General features: G+C 50.2%; 1 protein-coding gene across 1 annotated transcript; it reads right to left on the bottom strand.

Annotated features, from left to right (window-relative positions):
* Nucleotides 1-180: 180 nt before the first annotated feature.
* Nucleotides 181-21,404, bottom strand: LOC135182066 (antigen WC1.1-like). The gene is given in 15 exon segments (XM_064155812.1): nucleotides 181-377; nucleotides 1,241-1,312; nucleotides 2,415-2,509; nucleotides 2,806-2,947; nucleotides 3,723-3,758; nucleotides 3,908-4,222; nucleotides 4,309-4,371; nucleotides 5,536-5,850; nucleotides 7,349-7,663; nucleotides 9,498-9,815; nucleotides 10,220-10,531; nucleotides 11,734-12,045; nucleotides 15,195-15,503; nucleotides 16,881-17,195; nucleotides 21,335-21,404. Coding segments are annotated over 15 exon segments (3,186 nt in total).
* Nucleotides 21,405-22,472: the final 1,068 nt, after the last annotated feature.

Genomic DNA, 22,472 nt, shown 5'->3' with positions numbered 1-22,472 from the left:
AAAATCTATACAATAATCCAACTCCATCTTATTGCAAATTTAGTAGATCTGTCCTTGTTCCTCCCAGAATAAAGGAGGAAAGTATGTGTAGGGAGACAGAAGAAAACCAGCAGGTAGACATCAGATAGATTTATCAAAAATAAATGACACCAGGTAATTCTGATTTTCCTTTTTGCTTCTCTAAAAGGTTGTGGAAATGAACAGCACTGCTCTTCTGGTCTCACCTCTCTGTGAATCCTTGTTTTGGTTGCCTTCTTCAGGAATCCCAACGATTTTATGTTCTTTCTGCCCAGAAAGGGAAGCATCATTAAGTTCAGGAGCTTCTGTCACATCATCATAACCATCTTCCAGGGCATTTCTAGGTGGTGGAGAGACCTCTGGAATGATACAGATGTTAACTGCAACAGGGAAACATCTTTCACTAGAGAAAGGAGTAGCTGATGATTCAGCTGCTGCTAAGGCCAGTGGCTCTGTCATTATTGTGATAATAATGAACAATAATACACCAAGAATCCTCCTGAGGACTCTGCTCTGAGGTATTTCAGACAACAATGATGCTTCTGGATGGGTCCCTTCCTTCAAGATTATCCACTGCTAACCCTATATGTAAGAGACACAAATAGAAAATACAGCTAGAGATGTATCACAGCAGAGAGCCTGGGATATGGACAGCTGAGGTCCAAAGTTGTTTGTGCCTCTTGGGAACCAGACAATGGCTGAGTTTTTGGGTCAGCTCCAGGAAGATGCAGGCCTTCTCTAAGCACTTGCTGTCCCTCAGCACCTGCAAATAAAACCCCCACACCCAGCAAGGTCCATTTACTTCACATCACCCAGATTAGCATTCCCTAATCCACCCTTACTGTTCTGTTTTTGGAGCACGTTTATTTTCCTCCCCGTTTATCTCAGGACTGAAGTAACAACTTGGCATGCTGTTACAGGTGCAGTTTATGAAAGGAGTTGTCAGATTGTTGGATTTGTGTGACTGAATCCTGGGAGAAGTGCAGTACTACCAGCAAACGTTTCTCTTCAGCTGCTTGTCTAGAAGACTTGCACTTGTGTATGAGATTGTGTGACACTCTTCCACCATTCAGAGTTAAACAGGAACCTTTGTTCCACATCAAAACATAGCTGGTAGATGTGAAGTGCATCCAGGAAAAACTTTTAATTACCCATGATGTTTGGAAGTGAAACCCCCTAATTGGGGGGTCTCTTTCTTTTTAGAACCCCCATTTTCCATTACCTTGAGTTGCTCCAGGGCCATTTTCTTCATCACTGTCCCCATTATAAAACTGTACCTTTGTGTTTGAGTACTCTGAATAAGAATCTAGGCAGAGGAGAAGGAGTGCAATGTCAGATTAACCTCTCTTTAGCTGCTAAGAATGCATCAGGAGAAAATCAGAAGGCTACAATAAAACCTTCCAACTCCAACAGACTCTTGGACAATCTATTCTACTCCTGTGTGGTAAAGGGATTACAGTGGAATAGCCAAAAATCCTTCAGGGGCCCCATAACACTTTCTGTGGCTCATGGGAGGGGAGCAAACCATGAAATGAGAAAAGCAATTGTGGTGGTTTGGATGTTACCTACTCCCCCCACACACTTTGGAAATCACCCAGACTAGGCTCAGCTGACTCTGGAAATTGAATGAAGCTTATTATTTGCAGCCTAGCAAAATATGCCAGCAGATTTTTACAGCATATACAGTTATATACAAGGTTAAAGGTAATACAGAAACACAACAGCCCTCCCGGAAACCTGAGTCCCCAGCAGGGGCTCCCAACTGCCCTTCCACCTTCTCCCACCTCTCAACCTTACCCCAGACGTTGCCTTGTGCCCCAAGGAAGAATGGAGGTTCAGCCAGGGGGGGGTTAGGAAGCAAGTGGATTAATCAGAGAGATGGAACGTGAGGTTAGAGAGAAATGCAGCTCAAAGCCCTGGCAGTGCCCAAACGCCTTATCTATGTTTTTACTCTTGTTCTTATACATCTCAGCAAGCCTTTGAGTGAAGTAGACATCACCATTGTTTCCCTTTCACAGCCTGTGATCTAGTTCTTCTCACCTAAACATTCTAGCTAGCTTCAGACTAGCACAGCAATCAACAGGAGGAAGCCTCCAGGGATACCTAACTGTTGGGAGGAAGATAAAAATGATTTCTTCATTTGTTTCTGCTTTAAATAATTGCAGCAAGTGTCTTGTGTTTGTGGTTTGTTTGTTTGTTTGACCTGTACTGTTCTATGCTGTACGGCTGCAGTGAGGGCAGCACAAAGTCAGTTGTCCCCAGGGGAGGAACTGACAGAGTCCATCCAGTGGACTCCTCTCACCAAACTTAGTTTTCTATTAGGTTTGGGATCTGAAAAGCATCAGATCAAGATCTGGGCTACTGGAAGGAATTTGCCCTTGACAAGAGGATGCCACACAGAGGTGAGAGGTCAGGCGTACCCTGCTTTTCCCTCCTCAGGTTGTAGTCAATCTCTTCATAGACAGCCTCAGAGAAGGGATCATAGGATAGTCTGGAGCCTGGAAGTGAAAAGGAGTGGTCACTCGCACAGTGTTTACTCATACTCAGGTTGGGGTCACGGGAAGGAGAAGTGACTGGGGGGGGGGGGGGGGGGGGGGCTACTTGGTACCCAGAAAGTCAGTGGGAGATGCTGACTGAGGATTAGCACTGCTGGTCTCTTTTGCTGTCAGACAGTAGGAGTGTGGCAGCCGAAGCCATCCACTCAGCTACCCACACCCCCAGCCTGCCCAGCCAACTGAATAGTTGCCAGCCATGTCCAAGAGCCATTTCATAGCAGTCCCCAGGGACCCACCTCTCTGCTGCGCCCTGGCTCTTTGGATCTGTCCGGCAAGAATGGCGAGGACCAGGCAGAGAAGGCCCCCCAGGATAATGCAGATGATGACTGGTGTTGAAATTCTTGTGCTGTCTGCTGCAGGGTGGTGGGGACGATCTGAATGGAAATGAAGAAGCAACAGGTAGAGAGAGAGAGCTGGGTGACCCCAGGGGCCTCTGGAGCCTCTTGCTGTGCCCATGCTAGCAGAGTGAGGCAGGCCACCTGCTGCCTGGTTGTGGGTCCTGCTCAAGCAGCTAGAAGGAGAGATGCTTGAGTGTGTTGAGATGCTGGAGCGTGTCCAGAGAAGGGCGACGAGGCTGGGGAGAGGCCTTGAGCACAGCCCTACGAGGAGAGGCTGAGGGAGCTGGGATTGGTTAGCCTGGAGAAGAGGAGGCTCAGGAGTGACCTTATTGCTGTCTACAACTACCTGAGGGGTGGTTGTGGCCAGGAGGAGGTTGCTCTCTTCTCTCAGGTGGCCAGCACCAGAACAAGAGGACACAGCCTCAGGCTGTGCCAGGGGAAATTTAGGCTGGAGGTGAGGAGAAAGTTCTTCCCTGAGAGAGTCATTGGGCACTGGAATGGGCTGCCCGGGGAGGTGGTGGAGTCGCCGTCCCTGGGGCTGTTCAAGGCAGGATTGGACGTGGCACTTGGTGCCATGGTCTGGCCTTGAGCTCTGTGGTAAAGGGTTGGACTTGATGATCTGTGAGGTCTCTTCCAACCTTGTTGATACTGTGATACTGTGAAGGAAGCAGCTGGGGACAGTGCCACTCGACTCTCCTTTTACAAAAGGCTGTAGGAGGCACTTTCTGATGAGCTGGAATATGCTGCTGATTTAAACCCATTACATCCTCGTTGGATGAGAGAAAGGAAGGAGGAAGAAGAAATGTTTTACCTGCTCTAGTGGGTGATGCTGTTTTTTCTTCCATGCCTGCAAAAGGAAGGTGAGTCAGGATTAAGGAAGAGGCAAATGTGAAAAATAGGGAGAACATCTTCACAGCATTTGTGAGGTTTCTGCAAGTCAGAATTATTCACATCCTTCCCAGTCCTCTGTGCTGAACCAAAAGACCAGTCACTAACCAGAGCAGTTCACAGCAGCATCTTCCTTGTGATCACAGTTTTTGCTGAACACGGGCTGGGCAGAGCAGTCCCAGAGAGACAGCTCTGTACCTTTACAGTGCACCTTCTCCAACCAGATGGGACCAGTCCCTTCCCCAAAGGCAGCTTCGCTCAGAGCAGACACAGCAGATCCACAGCCCAGCTGTTTGCACACAACATTAGCGTCTGCCATATCCCAGGAATCATCACAGACTGTTCCCCAGGAGCCTTGGTGCCAAATCTCCACTCTGCCTGAACATCCATCCTCTCCTCCTGTGACTCGTAATTTCTCCCTGTCTGCAAAACACAGAAGCCTTCTGTACTGCTGAAGCAGCAGGAAGGTCTGTAGAGACCAGTGAGCAGAAATCAAGAGCTAGAGGTACCTGAACAGCTTGAAGAGTTTGGACACTCAGCAAACGTGGCTGGAGACATGCCTTCTTTTCTTCCTGTAGAATTTAAATACTGGGGTAAATAATGTGATTGTTTGCTGAAGAAAGCCCAGGGTTATAACAGGCTTGAAAATCAGTCATCAAGTCAGTTTCTTCCCATAATATATGTATGGCCTATATGGTACTTGGTGGATCATTGCTTGCCTGTTGCTGTGAATGAAATAATCCTCCTGGTGGCTGTGCTTGCTTTGTTCTTGTGTGAGGCAGCTGCAGTCCCTTTCAGGAGATCTGAATGCCACCAAGAACTCAGATGTATTACAATGGAATTCCACAGGTATGACATAGTGTCATAAGAACAGGGTTTAGAAATTGACATTTAGAGCCCTTGTCTGTGGCTGTGTTCGTGCTTGTGTGTAGGTGTACACAGACTTCGGTGTGTGTCCATGCATGTGTTCATATGTGTGCCTTCTGGGCTTCCTGGGAAGCCTGACCCTAGCTCACATCTCACAGACTGGCTGTGTATCAGAGTTTTGCTTTGAAAATGCTCAATGGCACCATCCCATCAGGGACTGCCTGGGGATTTCCACTTGGGTAGCTGCGCTCAGTGACACTCGTGTCACTGTAGTGCAAGCATTTACATCAGGGATGTGGGCAAAGGAAAATGGGACATTTGTGTGAAACTGAAGACAGGAGATAACAAGCAGCAAACGTTCTATGAGATAATGGCTACTGTATCTGTATGTGCATGCATGGGTTTATATCTATGTATAGAATCATAGAATCAACCAGGTTGGAAGAGACCTCCAAGATCATCCAGTCCAACCTAGCACCCAGCCCTATCCAGTCAACCAGACCATGGCACTAAGTGCCTCAGCCAGACTTTGCTTGAACACCTCCAGGGACAGTGACTCCACCACCTCCCTGGGCAGCCCATTCCAATGCCAATCACTCTCTCTGCCAACAGCTTCCTCCTAACATCCAGCCTAGACTTTCCCTGGCACAACTTGAGACTGTGTCCCCGTGTTCTATTGCTGGTTGCCTAGGAGAAGAGGCCAACCCCCACCTGGCTACAATGTCCCTTCAGGTAGTTGTAGACATGTATGGGCAGTCCTGCAGTGATCTGCTCTAGGTGATCGTGCTCTAGTGGGAGGGTTGGGCTGGATGATCTCCAGAGGTCCGTCCCAACCCTTACCACTCTCTGCAGCTGTGATTTCTAATTACCGTGGCACGAAATGTGGGTCTCCTCTGCTCGGTTGTCGCATGAGTGAGGGTTCCAGGGGTCTGACTGGCACTGCCAGAGAGAGCTGTGCTCCTTGGTGCACTCAATGTGGTCCAGCCACGTGGGCCCAGAGCCTCTGCCGTATCTGAAGTCGCTGGCGGTCTCACCGCTGTCGCCGCAGCCCAGGTGCTTGCAGGCAGTCCCTGCGGCCAGCTGGGACATGCGGTTGGAGCAGACACTGCCCCACGTCCCGTTGTAGAACACCTCTAGGCGCCCAGCACAGTCGCTGCCATTCACCAGCCTCAGAGCCAGAGACTCTGGAAGTAAAGACAGTGGAATTAAAGGACCCTGATCCTGCCAGGAACTTGGCTGTGCTGAGTGGAATCCAGAACCTGCTAACAAGCTGTTCATGGCTTGGAATGGAAGTGTCAGAGGAAAGCACTCTCAAAATGGCAAACACTTCAAAGCAAAAGACATCCAGTGATCCTCTCTGGTCAGCCAGCAGGCACCAGCACCTATGTCAGCAAAGAGCAGTGGTGGCCACTCCCTGCAACTGCAGGCATGGTTCTTTGGTATGTTAAAGTGTGGGTGCCATGTGGCTGTCTGCTTTGGTGAATTCTGGTGTGCAATGACCTATTTTCAGTCGTTTCAGAGCCAGCTGGAGTGGCTCCTCTGCATGAGTACAGGGCACCCCTGGAGCTGCTGCTAACTGAAACACTACCAGTTGTAGCTGCCAGATTTCACCCCTATTTCTGTAAAACACCTCTTTAAGAAGTGTTTGAGCACAGGTCCATTATAAACTCTGCCACATCACAGCCACAAAATGCCCTCAGTCCTAGCTGACAGGCATTGCAATGAGCAACAGACAAGTAATGGAACACTGTCTCTCAGTCGAGGAGCCACAGGGTAGGAGTTAACATCACACCAATCTCAACAAGATTCAGGCCTTGTCCCTGCAAAACACATGAGCAAGGATGTGGTTTAGGAGATCTCTTCTATCTACTTTTTGTACAAGCACACATTTCATTGCTCTTCTTCCAAAGACCAGCCAGTAAGTAAACAACAGATATCACTTTCTTAGGGATTTCAGCTGTTGCAAACTTCCCAGTGCAGGTGTTCTCAGGTCTCACTGGTACTTTGTCACCCAGATGAGCTCAGGTTTTTTCTTTTGGGCTGTGTGAGCTTAATCAGATCATTACCCAGCTCTGCTTTTCCTGCTGCCTGATGATGAACCCACTCTCCTCATTCCTCAAAGGCTGTAGTTTTGTAATGACTTACATTGTCTGAGTCCTGCCTGATCAGCATTCCATAGTGCCAACAGATAGGTTAGTTTATTCCTTCTAGGGTGCTACCTGCATCTGCTGTCTGAGCGGCCACGGTGCTCTTAATGCACCTCAGAATACAATTGGCCTTCTTGACCATGAGGGCATATTGCTGGCTCATGGTGAACTTGGCCACCAGTCCTTCCATGTCCTTCCCCACAGAGGTGCTTTCCAGTAGGTCAACATCTAACCTGTCCTGTTGCAGGGACTTTTCCCTCCCTAGGTGCAGGACTCTATGTTTATCCTGTTGAACTTCATAAGGTTTATCTCTGCCCAACTCTCCAGCCTGTCTAGATCTCACTCAGTGGCAGGACAGCCTGTTGGGGTGTAACCCACTCCTCCCAGTTCTGTAGACCTTTTGCATCTTGATAGGACCAAGGGGATGTGCTGACCACTTATGCATGTAGTCAGGACAGCAAGAGGCTGTCCAAGCAAGTCTCTGTTATTCTCTGCTTTCAACTCACAGGCTCATAAAGGTGCTTTCCAAACATACCTGAGCACAGAACTCCAGCATCCTCTTTGTGTTGGCAGTTGTGCTGGCCCCATGCCCTAGAGGGACATGCCCAAAGATCAGCTTCAGCCCCAGTGCAGTTCACATCGTCCAGCCAGATCTGTCCAGAGCCTTCACCATAGTGAGCGGAGGCAAACGCCTCGATGGCATGTCCACATCCCAGCTGCCTGCAAACCACGTTAGCATCTGACAGATCCCAGTTATCATCACAGATGGTGCCCCAGATGCCATGGTGGTAGAGTTCTACCCGCCCGGCGCAGCGCTTCGTTCCATTCACCAGCCTGACCTGCCTGCTCCCTGCAGGAACAAAACCCAGCTGTCAACGTGCAGGAGAAAGGTGATGCACAGATGGCAGCCTGGCAATATGCTTCAAACACTTTGAAGGCCTCGTGTTCAGGTCGAGGGAGGTGATTCTCCCCCTCTACTCTGCTCTGGTGAGACCCTGCCTGGAGTACTGCATCCAGCTCTGGAGCCCCTATTACAAGAGGGATGTAGAGATGCTGGAGCATGTCCAGAGAAGGGCCACGAGGATGCTCAGAGAGCTGCAGCAGCTCTGCTATAAGGACAGACTGAAAGAGTTGGAGCTGTGCAGTCTGGAGAAGAGGAGGCTCCCAGGTGACCTTCTTGTAGCCTTCCAGTATCTGAAAGTGGCCTACAAAAATGCTGGGGAGGGACTTTTTAGGCTGTCAGGGAGTGACAGGACTAGGGGGAATGGAGGGAAGCTGGAGGTGAAGAGGTTCAGAGTGGAGGTGAGGAGGAAATTGTTCATCACGAGAGTGGTGAGAGGCTGGAATGGGTTGCCCAGGGAGGTGGTTGAGGCCCCATGGCTGGAGGTGTTCAAGGCCAGGCTGGATGAGGCTGTGGGCAGCCTGCTCTAGGGTAGGGTGTCCCTGGGCATGGCAGGGGGGTTGGAACTGGCTGCTCCTTGTGGTCCCTTCCAACCCTGACTGATTCTGTGATTCTATGGTTCTGACTCCATGATTCTTATTGTAGTCCAGTTATGTTTTTTTGGGCAGAACTCCTGTGGTGCTAAAAACTCATAAAGCTCCTCTATCAAGTAAGATTTTTAACTAATTCCTGTGAGGTGTTGCCAACATGAAGTGGTGTCCAGTCATGCTCAGTGTCTACAGAGATCACCTTGTCTTAGGAAGCTGGAGCAGCTGCTTTCTGTCTAAACTCATTTAGTTAGTGATAGGCACAGTTCCTAGTGCAGACAGATTACAAAATAAGAGTGGAAACAGTAGATTTACTTTAGGAAGGCTGCAGTTATCTATAAATATATGGAAATAACCCCAGTTTGATTCTCAGGGGCAGTCAGAATGTGTGTTGGTCATGGCCAAATTAGTGTTCTTGTGACTAATAAATTCTGGTTATTTTGAAATTGTATTCTGCAAGATAAATTTTGTAAGAGGTTCAGGTGGGAGCATTATGGGTATTCCATTTCTTCCTTAACTATCATTTGTCCCTTAAAGTATACATGCAGAGGGCCAGCAGAGTCTCAGATCCTTGCCTATTTCACATCTGCTGAGAACACAGCTGTGGTGGTTTGGGTGTTCCTCGCCCTTTTTACTTAAGTAAAATCACCCAGGCTAGACTCAGCTGCTGGAAACTGAATGAAGCTCTGTCCTTACAGCTTAGCACAAGATACAAGCAGGTATTTACAATATATGTAGCTATATGTATATATGTACAAGTTTAAAAAGCAATACAGAAACACAACAGCCCTCTCAGAAACCAGACTCCCCAGGAGTGGCTCTCAACCACCCTTCCACCTTCCTCCCACTCCTCTGCCTTGCCCCAGACTTTGCCATGTGGTGAAGATGAGTTTGGAGGGCTGGCCAGGGGGGTTAGGAAGCAGATGGATTAGTCAGGCAGCAAGTTAGGTTAGAAGGAGAAGTTCATGCAGCCCCAAAGACAGAGAGAGACTCTGTTATCTACATTTACGTTCTTGTTCTTATCCATCTCAGCAAGCCTATGAGTGCAGTAGTCATCACCATTGTTTCCTTTTCACAGCCTGTAACCTAATTCTTCTCACCAAAGTATCCCAGCTAGGCTCAAACTAGCACAACACTGTAAGGTGATCCAGAGGCAACCACTGGAAGCATTCTGTGCCTTTCATGCCGTAACTCACCAGAGCAAACCACACCAACGTCCTCAGCAACCCCTGCTGGCACTGTGTGAGAAGGAGAGGTCTCACAGTGCAGCAGCTGAGTCTCATTCCCGGCACACTGGACTCTTCTCAAGCCAACCAGACCCATGCCTCGCTCAGACCTTGGGAGGTAATAGGCTTTTTCAGCAGTTCCACACTGGAGCTGCCGACATGCAACGTGAGCATCCTGAATGTCCCAGTCATCATCCAGGACTCTGCTCCACATGCCATGGAGGGAGATCTCAACTCGCCCATCACAGCGGCTCTCACCACCGGACAACTGGAGTGACTCTGAGGGACCTGGGCTCAAGAGAGCAGAAAAATGTAGTGAATAACATCTATTGCTCTTACTGCAGTAGAAATAACATGCAAGAGAGAGGTGGAAGAGAAATTTCTATATGGGTGAAGATAACCAGTGGTTAAGAGGACAGCCTCTGTTAAGGCTTTGTTTGCTTCCCTGAACACAAGTGTCTGCAGTGAGAATCAAGAAAGGCTTCCCCAGCTCCCCTGAGGAGTCAGGCACATCTAAACGATGCAAATCCTTCTACTACATGAAGTTTCTGTGCTCAAACCAAGGTTGGAGGGGTAGGGAAAGAATAGGGTATTGAAGACAGGCTGGCCTACCAGACTTGCTTGGCAGAGAGATAGCCAAGGCTGCTCTGCTCTGAAGTTGCACTACCCGTGAAAGGCCACTCCTGACTTACCTGAGCAAATGACAGTGGCTGCTTCTTTGGCCGAGCAGGTCGGATTGCCCAAAGTCACTTGGGCGCAGTCCCACAGGCAGGACTCTGTCCCTTCACAGTGAAAAGCATCTCTCCACATGGGCCCATCCCCGTCCCCAAAATGCTCTCCTGTCTGTATGGACTTGGCGTGGCCGCAGTGCAGCTGGTGGCAGAGGACGCTGGCAGCTTGCAGGGTCCAGCGGGAGCGGCAGAGTCCTCCCCACATGTTCCCGTGGCGAATCTCCACTCTGCCGGAGCATGTGGTGCCATTCACCAGCCTGCCTCCTGAGCACCCTGAGTGTGAGAGAAAGGACCGAGGTGCTGTGCTCATAACTACTCATGGGCATCATCTGAGAGTGACTGGGAAGCATTCAGTAGTACAAATTACTCCACTGGGCTGCTGGAGCTTCTGCACTCATCATCATGTTGTGCCAGGGTAGGTATAGGCTGGATATTAGGAAGAAGTTCTTCACAGAGAGAGTGATTGGCATTGGAATGGGCTGCCCAGGGAGGTGGTGGAGGCACTGTCCCTGGGGGTCTTCAAGAAAAGCCTGGATGAGGCACTTAGTGCCATGGTCTGGTTGACTGGCTAGGGCTGGGTGCTAGGTTGGACTGGATGATCTTGGAGGTCTCTTCCAACCTGCTTGATTCTATAATTCTATGATTCTATGTTTCACCCACCTTATTTTACTGAGAGAAATGAATAGAGTCTCCATCTCTGGAGGTGTTCAAATCTTGCCTGGACATGTGCCTGTGTGGTTTACTCTAAGTGATCCTGCTCTATCACGCGGATTGGACTCAGTGATCTTCAGAGGTCCCTTGCCATTGCTCCCATTCTGTGATCCTGTGTGATCCTGTGAAATCAGGATCTGGTCCCTTTGCAGTTTGTAACTCGGTGCACTAGGTTTCAGGGCTCTGGAATAATCAACAGGACTTAATTTTCTGACCAGCCTCACCTAGGCACTTCTGTTGTCCACACTCAGGCTACTGCTACAAGGCTTCACTGAAGCCTGGACTAGTAGTCCTCGCCTCAACTCTGTGACCAGCATAACTGTCTCTAGGGCTGGGGGACAGGTTGGACTGGATGATCTTGGAGGTCTCTTCCAACCTGCTTGATTCTATGATTCTGACTGTTCTCTCCAGTTGGACCCTACATGTGAGCCACTACTGTGCCTTGTCTGGGACTGACCTTGTTAAGGACCTCTATACGGATGCTTTGGGTTGTGGCAGGTAAGGACAGTGCCTGAGTTGTCCTCACCCTCTGGCCCTAGCTCATCCTGCCTTGTGGAGCAGCCCTATTCTTGCTTTTGCCTGACACTAGGAGCAGTCCCAGAGAGGAGCTTTGTGCTAGAGGTGACTTGAAGCCTCAACCCCTGGAAGTGCCTGTAGCTGCAGACATAAGGCAAAGCTTGGCTCCACAGACATCCTCTGGGTTTTGGGCCCCTATTTTTCCTCAAATGAGTTTTTCAGTGCTCTCAGACCTTTCTGTTGCTCACCTGAGCATACCACACGAGCATCTTTTCCAGGAGGGCACTCATGGTGACCCAGCAGCCTCACAGGATGGTCTCTCAGGCATGAGCTGTTCTTGCAGCTGGATGTCCCATTCCAGACAGACCCATTTTCTTCCCCAGAGGACTGTCCACTTGGTATCAGTAGGGCAAGCCCACAGTCCAGCTGCTGGCAGAGGGCATTGGCAGTTGGTAAATCCCACAGGTAGTCACAGAGGCCTCCCCACGTGCCTCCATGAAGAAGCTCCACTCTGCCTGAACATGAAGTACTGCCGTTTGCCAGCCTGTACCCACCATAACCTGTGGGAAGAGCAAAGGTGCTTAGCAGATGCTTTTTTGGTGTGTGCTTATGCACTGAAAATTGTAAGACAGATCTAGCTGCAAGGAACTATCTCAGGTTACTGGGGAGCATGTTATGTCTAGGTGCTCGTAATCCAGCTCTGAAGGAACAAGTATTTATGGTGCATATTGCAGCTTGCACTACATAACTCTTAATTCTATGAGTTCAGACTCTCCTCCTCTGCTCTGCTCTCTTCTCTTCCCACAGTACTGCAGTGTGCAATTCCCAGCTTTAATCCATGCCACAGCAGGAGACTCCAAACTCCCGCTCCTCAGCACCAGCAGGCCATGCAGTCAGCATATTCACAGGGATTTAAGTGCAGCATTGGTAAGACTCTGGTGTTCTGCTGCCAGTCCTCTTACCTTCTCACACTGCTACTTCTTACCTTTGCTTGGTTCTTGCTTTGTACTCCCCCTGGTCAGCCTGGATGAGGCACTCAGTGCCATGGTCTGGTTGATTGGATAGGGCTGGGTGCTAGGTTGGACTGGATGATCCTGGAGGTCTCTTCTAACCTGGTTGATTCTATGATTCTATGATTTCCACTCTGAGCCATGAATCTTGCAAAATGGAGGCAGAAACCAGGACCTCTCAGCTACTGGCATCTAAACTGTGCCAGCTGGCTTCCACAGCTCTCCAGCCAGCACTCCAGATCACCATAGCCCGTGGGACAATCACAGAATCATCCAGGTTGCAAGAGACCTCCAAGATCATCCAGTCCAACCTATCAGCCCTATCCATTCAACTAGGCCATGGCAACTAGACCATGTGCCCCATCCAGGCTTTCCTTGAACACCTCCAGGGACAGCAACTCCACCACCTCCCTGGGCAGCCCTTTCCAGTGCCAATCACTCTTGGAAGAACTTCCTCCCAACATCCAGCCTAGACCTCCCCTGGCACAGCTTGAGACTGTGTCCCCTTCTTCTGCTGCTGGTTGCCTGGCAGAAGAGACCAACCCCACCTGGCTACAGCCTCCCTTCGGGTAGTTGTAGACAGCAATGAGGTCACCCCTGAGCCTCCTCTCCTCCAGGCTGCACACCCCCAGCTCCCTCAGCCTCTCCTCACAGGGCTGTGCTCCAGGCCCCTCACCAGCTTCGTTGTCCTTCTCTGGACAGGTTCCAGCACCTCAATATCTCTCTTGAGTTGAGGAGCCCAGAACTGGACACAGTACTCAAGGTGTGCCCTGACCAGTGCTGAGTACAGGGGATGTACAATGTTTAAGGCAGTCTTGGAACAGACCTCAGCCCTTTGAATGGGAGCTGGACATGAAGTCCAGTCCTTTGCAGCCATATTTTGTGGCAGGATGCTGTCAGCAGCTCTGGTCCATGTTTGTTTTATGCCTTTTGAATTGTGCCCTCAGTGGGGAAAGTTGTCTTTGCTGGGTCTAATCATCATGTTATGGTGGGTGGCAATGAGTTAACTGCATTTAGAGCCCACACCACCCAAGACTCTAGTGTTACCCATAAGCCAGCAGTGTACTCTTGTGGCCACAAAGGCCAGTAGTATCCTGGGGTGCATGAAGAAGAGGGTACCCAGCAGGTTGGGGGAGGTTGTTTTCCTCCTTTATTGTGTCTTAGTGAGGCCCCACCTGGAGTTTTGTGTCCAGTTCTGGGCATTCCAGTTCAAGAGAGACAGTGAACCACTGCAGAGTGTCTGGTGGAGGCTGCAAAGATGATGAGGGGACTGGAAAACCTCTCTGAGAAGGAAAGGCTGAGAGACCTAGAGAAGAGCATCCTGAGAGGGGATCTGGTCAAAGCATATCAATCTACATGGGGCAAGTGTCAAGAGAATGGGGCCAGCTGCTTTTCAGTGGTGCTCAGTGATGGGATCTGGTCAAAGCATATCAATCTACACAGGGCAAGTGTCAAGAGAATGGGGCCAGCTGCTTTTCAGTGGTGCTCAGTGATGGGATCTGGTCAAAGCATATCAATCTACACAGGGCAAGTGTCAAGAGAATGGGGCCAGCTGCTTTTCAGTGGTGCTCAGTGATGGGACAAGGGGCAATGAACATAAAATAGAACACAGGAAGTTTGACTTCAAGATGAGAAAAATCTTCTTTACTTTGAAGGTGATGAAGCAGTGGAACAGGCTGCCCAGAGAGGTTGTAGAGTTTCCTTCTTTGAACACTTTCCTAACCCACCTGGCTGTGGTCCTGTGAGGCCTGCTCTAGGTGAACCTACTTTAGCAGGGCGGGGGCTGGAGTTGGTGATCTCCAAGAGGCCCTTTCCAACCCCTCCCATCTGTGATTCTGTGATCTCTTAGTTAATGTTACTGGCAAGTCTTCCTTTTTAGAAAAAAACACTATGCTTAGAATCACAGAATCAGTCAGGGTTGGAAGGGACCACAAGGAGCAGACAGTTCCAACCCCCTGCCATGGCCAGGGACACCCTACCCTAGATCAGGCTGCACACAGCCCCATCCAGCCTGGCCTTAAACACCTCCAGCCATGGGGCCTCAACCACCTCCCTGGGCAACCCATTCCAGCCTCTCACCACTCTCATGCACAACAACTTCCTCCTCACATCCAGTTTGAATCCACTCCAGCTTTGCTCCATTCCCCCTAGTCCTGTCACTCCCTGAGAGCCTCAAAAGTCCCTCCCCAGCTTTTTTGTAGGCCCCTTTCTTGTAACCTCTTCCTTCTTTGTCCTTTTGGAAGCATGGCAGCCCTCCCAGTTTTGTAACTAGCTGAAGTGCCAGGAGTCGACACACACACTGGCAGCACTCAAAGCACATTCTCCATGCTCCTGCTCGTCTGCTCTGGCTATCTCTCCTTTTATGTGTATGAGAAAGGCATGGAAGAGTTCTCAGTACTACTGAGTACCTGTAACACGTCTATTAGCATTAAAGAATTACAGTCCTTTGGAGATGAGCATCCCTGCCACAGAAGGGGAGTGGTTAGAACAGTTAAATGCAGACTCACTAGAGTGACCAAAGGATCGTGGGGCTGCTGTCTGTAGCGTCCTGGCCTTCTCTGGATGACTCAGGGTGTGATTGGGGATGCACTCAAGAACACTGAGGTCCACATGAATATGCAGAGGCTCTGGACTGTGGCTTAACAGGAGGAAGATATATAGGAGACATGTAAATTGCATCTCTCGGTCCCAAGTCTCACCTGAACACACAATGGTGGCGTCATGGGAGCATGTCTTACTGCGGTGCAGCATCCTGGGACAGTGTGCAAGGTTGGTTTCATTCCCTACACAGTGAAACTCTTCCTGCCAGGTCAGTTCGTGTCTGTCTCCAAAGTGAGCTCCTCTCATGATATCCACTGGCTGGCCACACTCTAACTCATTACATACAACAGAGGCAGTTTGGAAATTGATGTGTGAAAAGCAGACTGCAGCCCAGGTTTCTTCTTGCTTTACTTTCAGCTGTCCCGAGCAGACAGTGTCCCCTCCAGTCAGCTGCAGCCCAGAGAAGCCTGGGGGGGAAACAACAAGAAATCTAGCAGCAATGGTTGGTTGGACTGACCTCATTTAATAACCCCATGGGACAAGTGCAGAGTCCTGCATCTGGGGAGGAACAACAAACTGCACCAGCACAGGTTGGGAGGTGATCTGCTAGAGAGCAGTCCTGTGGAGAGGGACCTGGGGGTCCTGGTGGCTAACAAGTTCCCCATGGCACAGCAATGTGCCCTTGTGGCCAAGAAGGCCAATGGGATCCTGGGGTGTGTTAGGAGGAGTGTGTCCAGCAGATCAAGGGAGGTTCTCCTCCCCCTCTACTCTGCCCTGCTGAGACCTCATCTTAAATACTGTGTTCAGTTTTGGGCTCCCCAGTTTAAGAGGGACAAGGATCTGCTGGAGAGGGTCCAGCGGAGGGCTAGGAGGATGATTAGAGGACTGGAGGGCATGGCTGATGAGGAGAGGCTGAGGGACCTGGGGCTGTTTAGTCTGGAGAGGAGAAGATTTAGAGGGGATTTGATAAATGTTTATAAGTATCTGAGGGCTGGCCAGGAGCAGGGGAACAGGCTCTGCTCACTGCTCCCTGGGATAGGACAAGGAGCAATGGGTGTAAGTTGCAGCAAAAGAGGCTCTGCCTCAACACAAGGGGGAACTTCTTTACTGTGAATGTCACAGAGCACTGGCACAGGCTGCCCAGGGAGGTTGTGGAGCCTCCTTCTCTAGAGACTTTCAAGGCCTGTCTGGATGTGCTCCTCTGTGATCTGTGTTAGATAGCATTGTCCTGCTCTGGCAGGGGGGTTGGACTCGATGATCTCTTTGGGTGCCTTCCAACCCCTAACATCTTATGATCCTATGAGAAGACACATCTCATTTTCCTGAGGACTGCTGGCACCTTTAACTATTTTGCCATTGTGGCAATTTTTATCTGCCACTGGGGAGAAAGAAAATGGTGTGTGGGAAAACAAAGCTGTTGGAGGAAGGTCAGTCATTGGATTTGTTTGCTATCACAGACTATGTTATATTAGCTTAAACAAAGACCTGGAGAAGAGCAGCTTTATGGCATGACAGCTTCTCCATCTCCACCTGTTTTTTACCCCTCTTTCCTGGCCAATGACAAGTACAATACTGCTCTCCTGTTGCCTGGGGGAGCTGTGGTAGAAACAAACAACGCTTCATTTTCTGTTCAATGTACTTTACTTTCTGCTTCCATTCTGTGCCATCACTGTGCCCAGGTGAAGGAGACATACACTCGTAGTCAGCAGGAGAATTAGTGCTGGTGCAACCTGCTTTGGCTGATCAGAGGCTGTGCAGGAAGGGTTATGTCTGGCAGTACCTGGCTTTGTTCAGCTAGCACAAACCTTGATCTCTCTGTTACAGAAGGTTGGGTGACTTCTTACCTGAGCAGATCACTCCAGTATCAAAGTAATGAGGGCAGGTGAAAACACCCCACCCTGAGTGCGTGCAGTTCCAGAGAGCTGGTTCATCACCACGGCAGTCAACTCGGTACAACCATGTTGGTCCAGAGCCTTCTCCAAAAGGAGCTCTGTTAAGGGCCTGAACAGCATAGCCACACTGTAGCTGCTTACAGACAACCTCGGCATCCTCTTTGGTCCAGTCGCCATCGCACACAGTTCCCCACACCTCGTTATGTTTTATTTCCACTCTCCCAGAGCAGGGGCCAGTTCCACTTGACAGCCTCATTTCATCAGCACCTTCGTGTGTAGAGACAGAGCAACGTTATGGAAAGGGCAGCACCTAATCACAACTCCCTGTTGCAGATGGCTAATGAGATTGTTAGTACTTCTAATTTCTCTTAAATCAGATTTACTCACTTAATTTCTAAATAACCCATCTTAAAGTTTGGGCTTTCTTTTTTTTTTTGCAGGGAGTTGTGTCTGTATTTACAAGTTTGGGCTAACTGCATTGCTAAAATGTAAGGGTTTTTTCCCTAGTGACATGTGAGCTTTCTCTTCTAACCTACCACAGCTGGGCAATGCTGGTGTGGGGATGGATCAGTCCATGGTAAATGGTGGGGGACTAGATACTCCTGGGGCAGCCAATTCCAGGTGTACTGGTCACTCCTTTAAGTTCAAGCAAACTGGCCTGCACTCTGGTGCTGTAGGAGCAGAGCAGAATGCCTTAGTGACAGCAGCTGTGGTGTGCCACTTGGCTGCCTTTGGCTCCAGGGGATACTGAAACCCCAGCATGGCTGGCACAGTGACACTCGTGTCTGGTGTAACTTCCTTCAGGCCATGGTAGTCTACTGTTAGTCTCCATTTCCACACTGGCCATATGGGGCTGTTGAAGGGTGAGCAGGTTTTGCTGATCATAGAATCATAGAATCAACCAGGTTGGAAGAGACCTCCAAGATCATCCAGTCCAACCTAGCACCCAGCCCTAGCCAGTCAACTAGACCATGGCACTAAGTGCCTCAGCCAGGCTTTGCTTGAACACCTCAAGGGATGGTGACTCCACCACCTCCCTGGGCAGCCCATTCCAATGCCAATCACTCTCTCTGGCAACAACTTCCTCCTAACATCCAGCCTATATCTACCCCAGCACAACTTGAGACTGTGTCCCCTTGTTCTGTTGCTGCTTGCCTGGCAGAAGAGACCAACCCCACCTGGCTACAACCTCCCTTCAGGTAGTTGGGGACAGCAATGAGGTCACCCCTGAGCCTCCTCTTCTCCAGGCTGCACATCCCCAGCTCCCTCAGCCTCTCCTCATAGGGTTTGTGTTCCAGGCCCTTCACCAGCTTTGTTGCCCTTCTACAGTTGACAAATCAGTTTGTGCATGGGAATCAGAGGGTCTTGCTTGGTGACATATTGCTGCCAGTGCACTGCTGTGGCAGTGATCGACAGCTTCTGGTCTTTAGCCCTTACCAAGCCCACCACAGAAGGGTTCTCTGAGAAATCAGGCAAGCTTGACAGCCATTTATTTCCCTCCATCTCCAAACCAGCTATCCCAAAATCCTACTGGTACCCTTTTGGGTGCTTCAAGTATCTTCTTCTGAGGTAGTCCATGCCAAGGATGCACGGAGCCTCTGGACTGGTCACATTGGCATGTTTGTGCCACTTGTTCCCAGTTAGGCTCACCTCAGATTCCAGTAGGACTTATCTCCTGGGAATCCCCTGCCACCTCAGAAATACAGATGAGTTCAAGCCCTCTTTAGCTTGACAGCAATACTGTGTGTGCCAGTGTTTGCTAGAGCCTTATACCCCTGTGGGACAGATGTGCCAGGCCACCAGATTGACACAGACCAGTAAACCAGGTTGTCCCTTTCTTTCACCTGCCTGGAGATCAGAATCACTCACTTCTTGTGAAAGCGACTTGGAGCTTCCCTCAAGAGGATCAGGAGTGAGATCTGCCCTTCTACTCTACTGGAAACTGGAGCAGGAAACCATTTTGCAGTTGTTTTCCCTCACAGCTCTTGTACTCATGCATCTAGGAGTGAAGTGGGTTGTCCATCCCATTTCCTCACATCCTTTCAGTAGTCACAAAGGTTAAACCAGAGGATTCTCTCTCTTAGGCATCTGCTCCTAATAGCTGAGATACAGGATGGTACAGGTGGATAGTAGGACATGTCCTCTTTCAACTGCTGACACTCTCAGATAGATCCTCCAGAGTCACAACTCAGCCCTCTGCAGAGGAAAAGAGGCTTCCCTTGTTTGTCTGGAGCTGGCCAGTCAATTTTTCCACTGCTTTTCCTTGGCTGTCTTTCCAGGCTATTACTGCCAGGTGTATGATGGTGAAGGGCTTTGCAGGAACTTCCATTGGGAATTTCTTCTGGAACGGTGTGTGACTGCTTGTCATTCTGATAGCTATAAATCACCTCCAGCACAGCTAATTCCTTCAGGTACTGGACACCACTCTCCATGGTGGTCCACTTGCCCAGCTGCCATGCAGCATCTTGTGATCCTGTGATTTTTCTTGAAGGGGAACTTTTTCTTCATGCCTGACACAAGTTGCCTCCAATTTCACAGTATCACCAAGGTTGGAAGAGACCTCACAGATCATCAAGTCCAACCCTTTACCACAGAGCTCAAGGCCAGACCATGGCACCAAGTGCCACGTCCAGTCCTGCCTTGAACAGCTCCAGGGACGGCGACTCCACCACCTCCCCGGGCAGCCCATTCCAGTGTCCAATGACTCTCTCAGGGAAGAACTTTCTCCTCACCTCCAGCCTAAATCTCCCCTGGTGCACCCTGAGGCTGTGTCCTCTTGTTCTGGTGCTGGCCACCTGAGAGAAGAGAGCAACCTCCTCCTGGCCACAACCACCCCTCAGGTAGTTGCAGACAGCAATAAGGTCTCCCCTGAGCCTCCTCTTCTCCAGGCTAACCAATCCCAGCTCCCTCAGCCTCTCCTCGTAGGGCTGTGCTCAAGGCCTCTCCCCAGCCTCGTTGCCCTTCTCTGGACACGCTCAAGCATCTCAATGTCCCTCCTAAACTGGGGGGCCCAGAACTGAACACAGTACTCAAGGTGTGGTCTAACCAGTGCAGAGTATAGGGGCAGAATGACCTCCCTGCTCCTGCTGGCCACACCATTCCTGATGCAGGCCAGGATGCCACTGGCTCTCTTGGCCACCTGGGCACACTGCTGGCTCATGTTCAGGTGGGTATCAATCAGTACCCCCAGATCCCTCTCTGTCTGGCTGCTCTCAGCCACTCCAACCCTAGCCTGTATCTCTGCATGGGGTTGTTGTGGCCAAAGTGCAGCACCCTGCACTTGGAGCTATTGAACCCCATCCCCTTGGACTCTGCCCATCTGTCCAGGTGGTCAAGGTGCCGCTGCAGAGCCCTTCTGCCCTCCAACCCAGCCACATCTGCCCCCAGCTTGGTGTCATCTGCAAACTTGCTGATGACTGACTCGATGCCCTCATCCAGATCATCTATGAAGATGTTAAAGAGGATGGGGCCCAGCACAGATCCCTGAGGGACACCACTAGTGACAGCTGCCAGCTGGATGTGGCACCATTCACCACCACTCTGTGGGTCTGCCCTCCAGCCAGTTCCTAACCCAGCACAGAGTGTTGCCATCCAAGCCATGGGCTGACAGCTTAGCCAGCAGTTTGCTGTGGGGGACTTGCTAGATGCAGGCACAGCCCCAGCACATCCCACTGATTTGTCCCTTGGGAACTGCCAGGCTGACAACAGACTGTCCACAAATACTTCACTGGTTTGTCAGGATTCTGCACGTGTTCAGGGGTGAAATTCCAAACCAGTGGAAGTGACCACTGCCCTAGGCCCTTGCCCATACTCGTCCACACACACACTGCCACTCATAAGTAGTGAGCCATGGGGCAGATCTCTGGGTGGTATTCTTGGGGGGGGGGAAATGTGTAACCCTGAGCAAGACTTGGGACACATTCAGGGGAGACAGCAACAGGAAGATGCTGGCTTGGAGCCCCCAAGGACGTTCAACATTCTCAAAAGCTGAGAGCCTCTTTGCCCATCTCTGTGAAATGGGAGAGGTTACCAATGAGCTCATGCTGCCTGCAAACCCCAGCTCAGCCCCATGGCCAGGCAGCGTGACAGACCTGGTCCCTTTTCCTGGGAAGGCAACCATCACCCCGGGGAGTACGCAGAGCACATGAGGATTTATACACTGCCCCCAGGAGAACAGATGGACCCCCACTGTGAAGGTGAACTGGTTAAAGAGTGTGCGTAAGAAGCACTGCTTTGACAGGCTCTGGGCAGACCTTAGCCCTTCTGCCCCGCGCTGCTTGCCGAAAGGGATTGTATTAAACACCGCATCGACGCTCTGCCTCACAGGGTGATGGAACCACAGCCTCTTGCTGCTCAAGATGCATTCTTTCCCTGGCTGCCTTTACTGAAATAGAGTATGTACTTACCCAGGGAGACCTGAACGGAGAGCAGAAGCTGCCACAGCAGTGGAGCCCAAAGGTGTCCTTTTGTTGCCATTCTGATCGCGAACAGATGAAGCTTTAATCTCTGTTAGGCATTGCCCAGACCAAACTCTGCATGGGCTTCTCTGAGGCTCACAAATGACTACAAAGGAGGAAATCTCTAGATTCACATGCTAGCATGAACTACATGAAGGAGCCAATAGAAAGGCTGCTTACCTTTTTAGACATTATCAACAGATCAATCTCAAGTTTGAAAGAACCAAAACCTCCAATAAAATTTGAAAATCGTGCCCATGACCTTATATGAAGGATGGTTGTGCTTCTGATGTCAGCACTGACATTGTCTGCTGCTGTTTTGGGGTCACCACTGATGGGACAGGCAAAGCAGTGCCCTGGGTGGTTCTCACCTGACAAGGCAATGTGAAAGTGCAGAGCATTCGTCATTCTGTGAAGCACTTCGGAGGACAAAAAGGTCCCTAACCCTGTGGCTCATCCATCTCCTTGGGAGGCACTGTACTCAGTGAAGGGTCAGCAGAGGCATTCATTGCTGATGGCAGTTCTGTGAGTGGAAAATTACACCAGCTCTGCCTATGAGGCAGACCCTGGGCTTCTTGGTTTGGTCAAAACTTGAGAGCCTTATGGGCAGAAGTCCATCTTCCTTAGGCTGTGGATTGCAGGCCTTCCTGTTTTCTCTACAGACCTTCTTTCTGTTTCAGGTTATGTGTGACCATTGCTAGCAGTTTAGCCCACTCTTCTCATTCCCTGAATGGTGACCTTAGGGACATGGAAGCTGCTGTTCATCAGACTGTGGGTTCTGGACTCATTCTTCCCCACCTGAACAAGTCACAGTGTTCCATCTCTTTGCAGCAATCTAAGCATGCAGTCCCAGTCCTCTTTCTGACACACAAACTCTTCCTGTCTGGTGGCATCTGCCTGGCATTTATCCAGAACCCCAAGTTCAGTGACATCAAAGCTGTTAGGTCCTTAGTGCAACAAGCTCTGCAACCTCTTTGCCTTGTCTCTGGGCTTTGTCTGCTTGTTATGGTCTTTAAGCCTGGCCTTGTGCTGTCTGTAAAACATCAGTCTGATCCAAAGTTTCACTGCTGTGGAAAGAGCTGCATGG

Source organism: Pogoniulus pusillus, chromosome 15, assembly GCF_015220805.1.
Source record: "Pogoniulus pusillus isolate bPogPus1 chromosome 15, bPogPus1.pri, whole genome shotgun sequence".
In the NCBI taxonomy this organism is placed as follows: Eukaryota; Metazoa; Chordata; class Aves; order Piciformes; family Lybiidae; genus Pogoniulus; species Pogoniulus pusillus.
The sequence above is the reverse complement of the archived record's forward strand: the minus strand, read 5'-3'. Positions and strand labels throughout refer to the sequence as shown.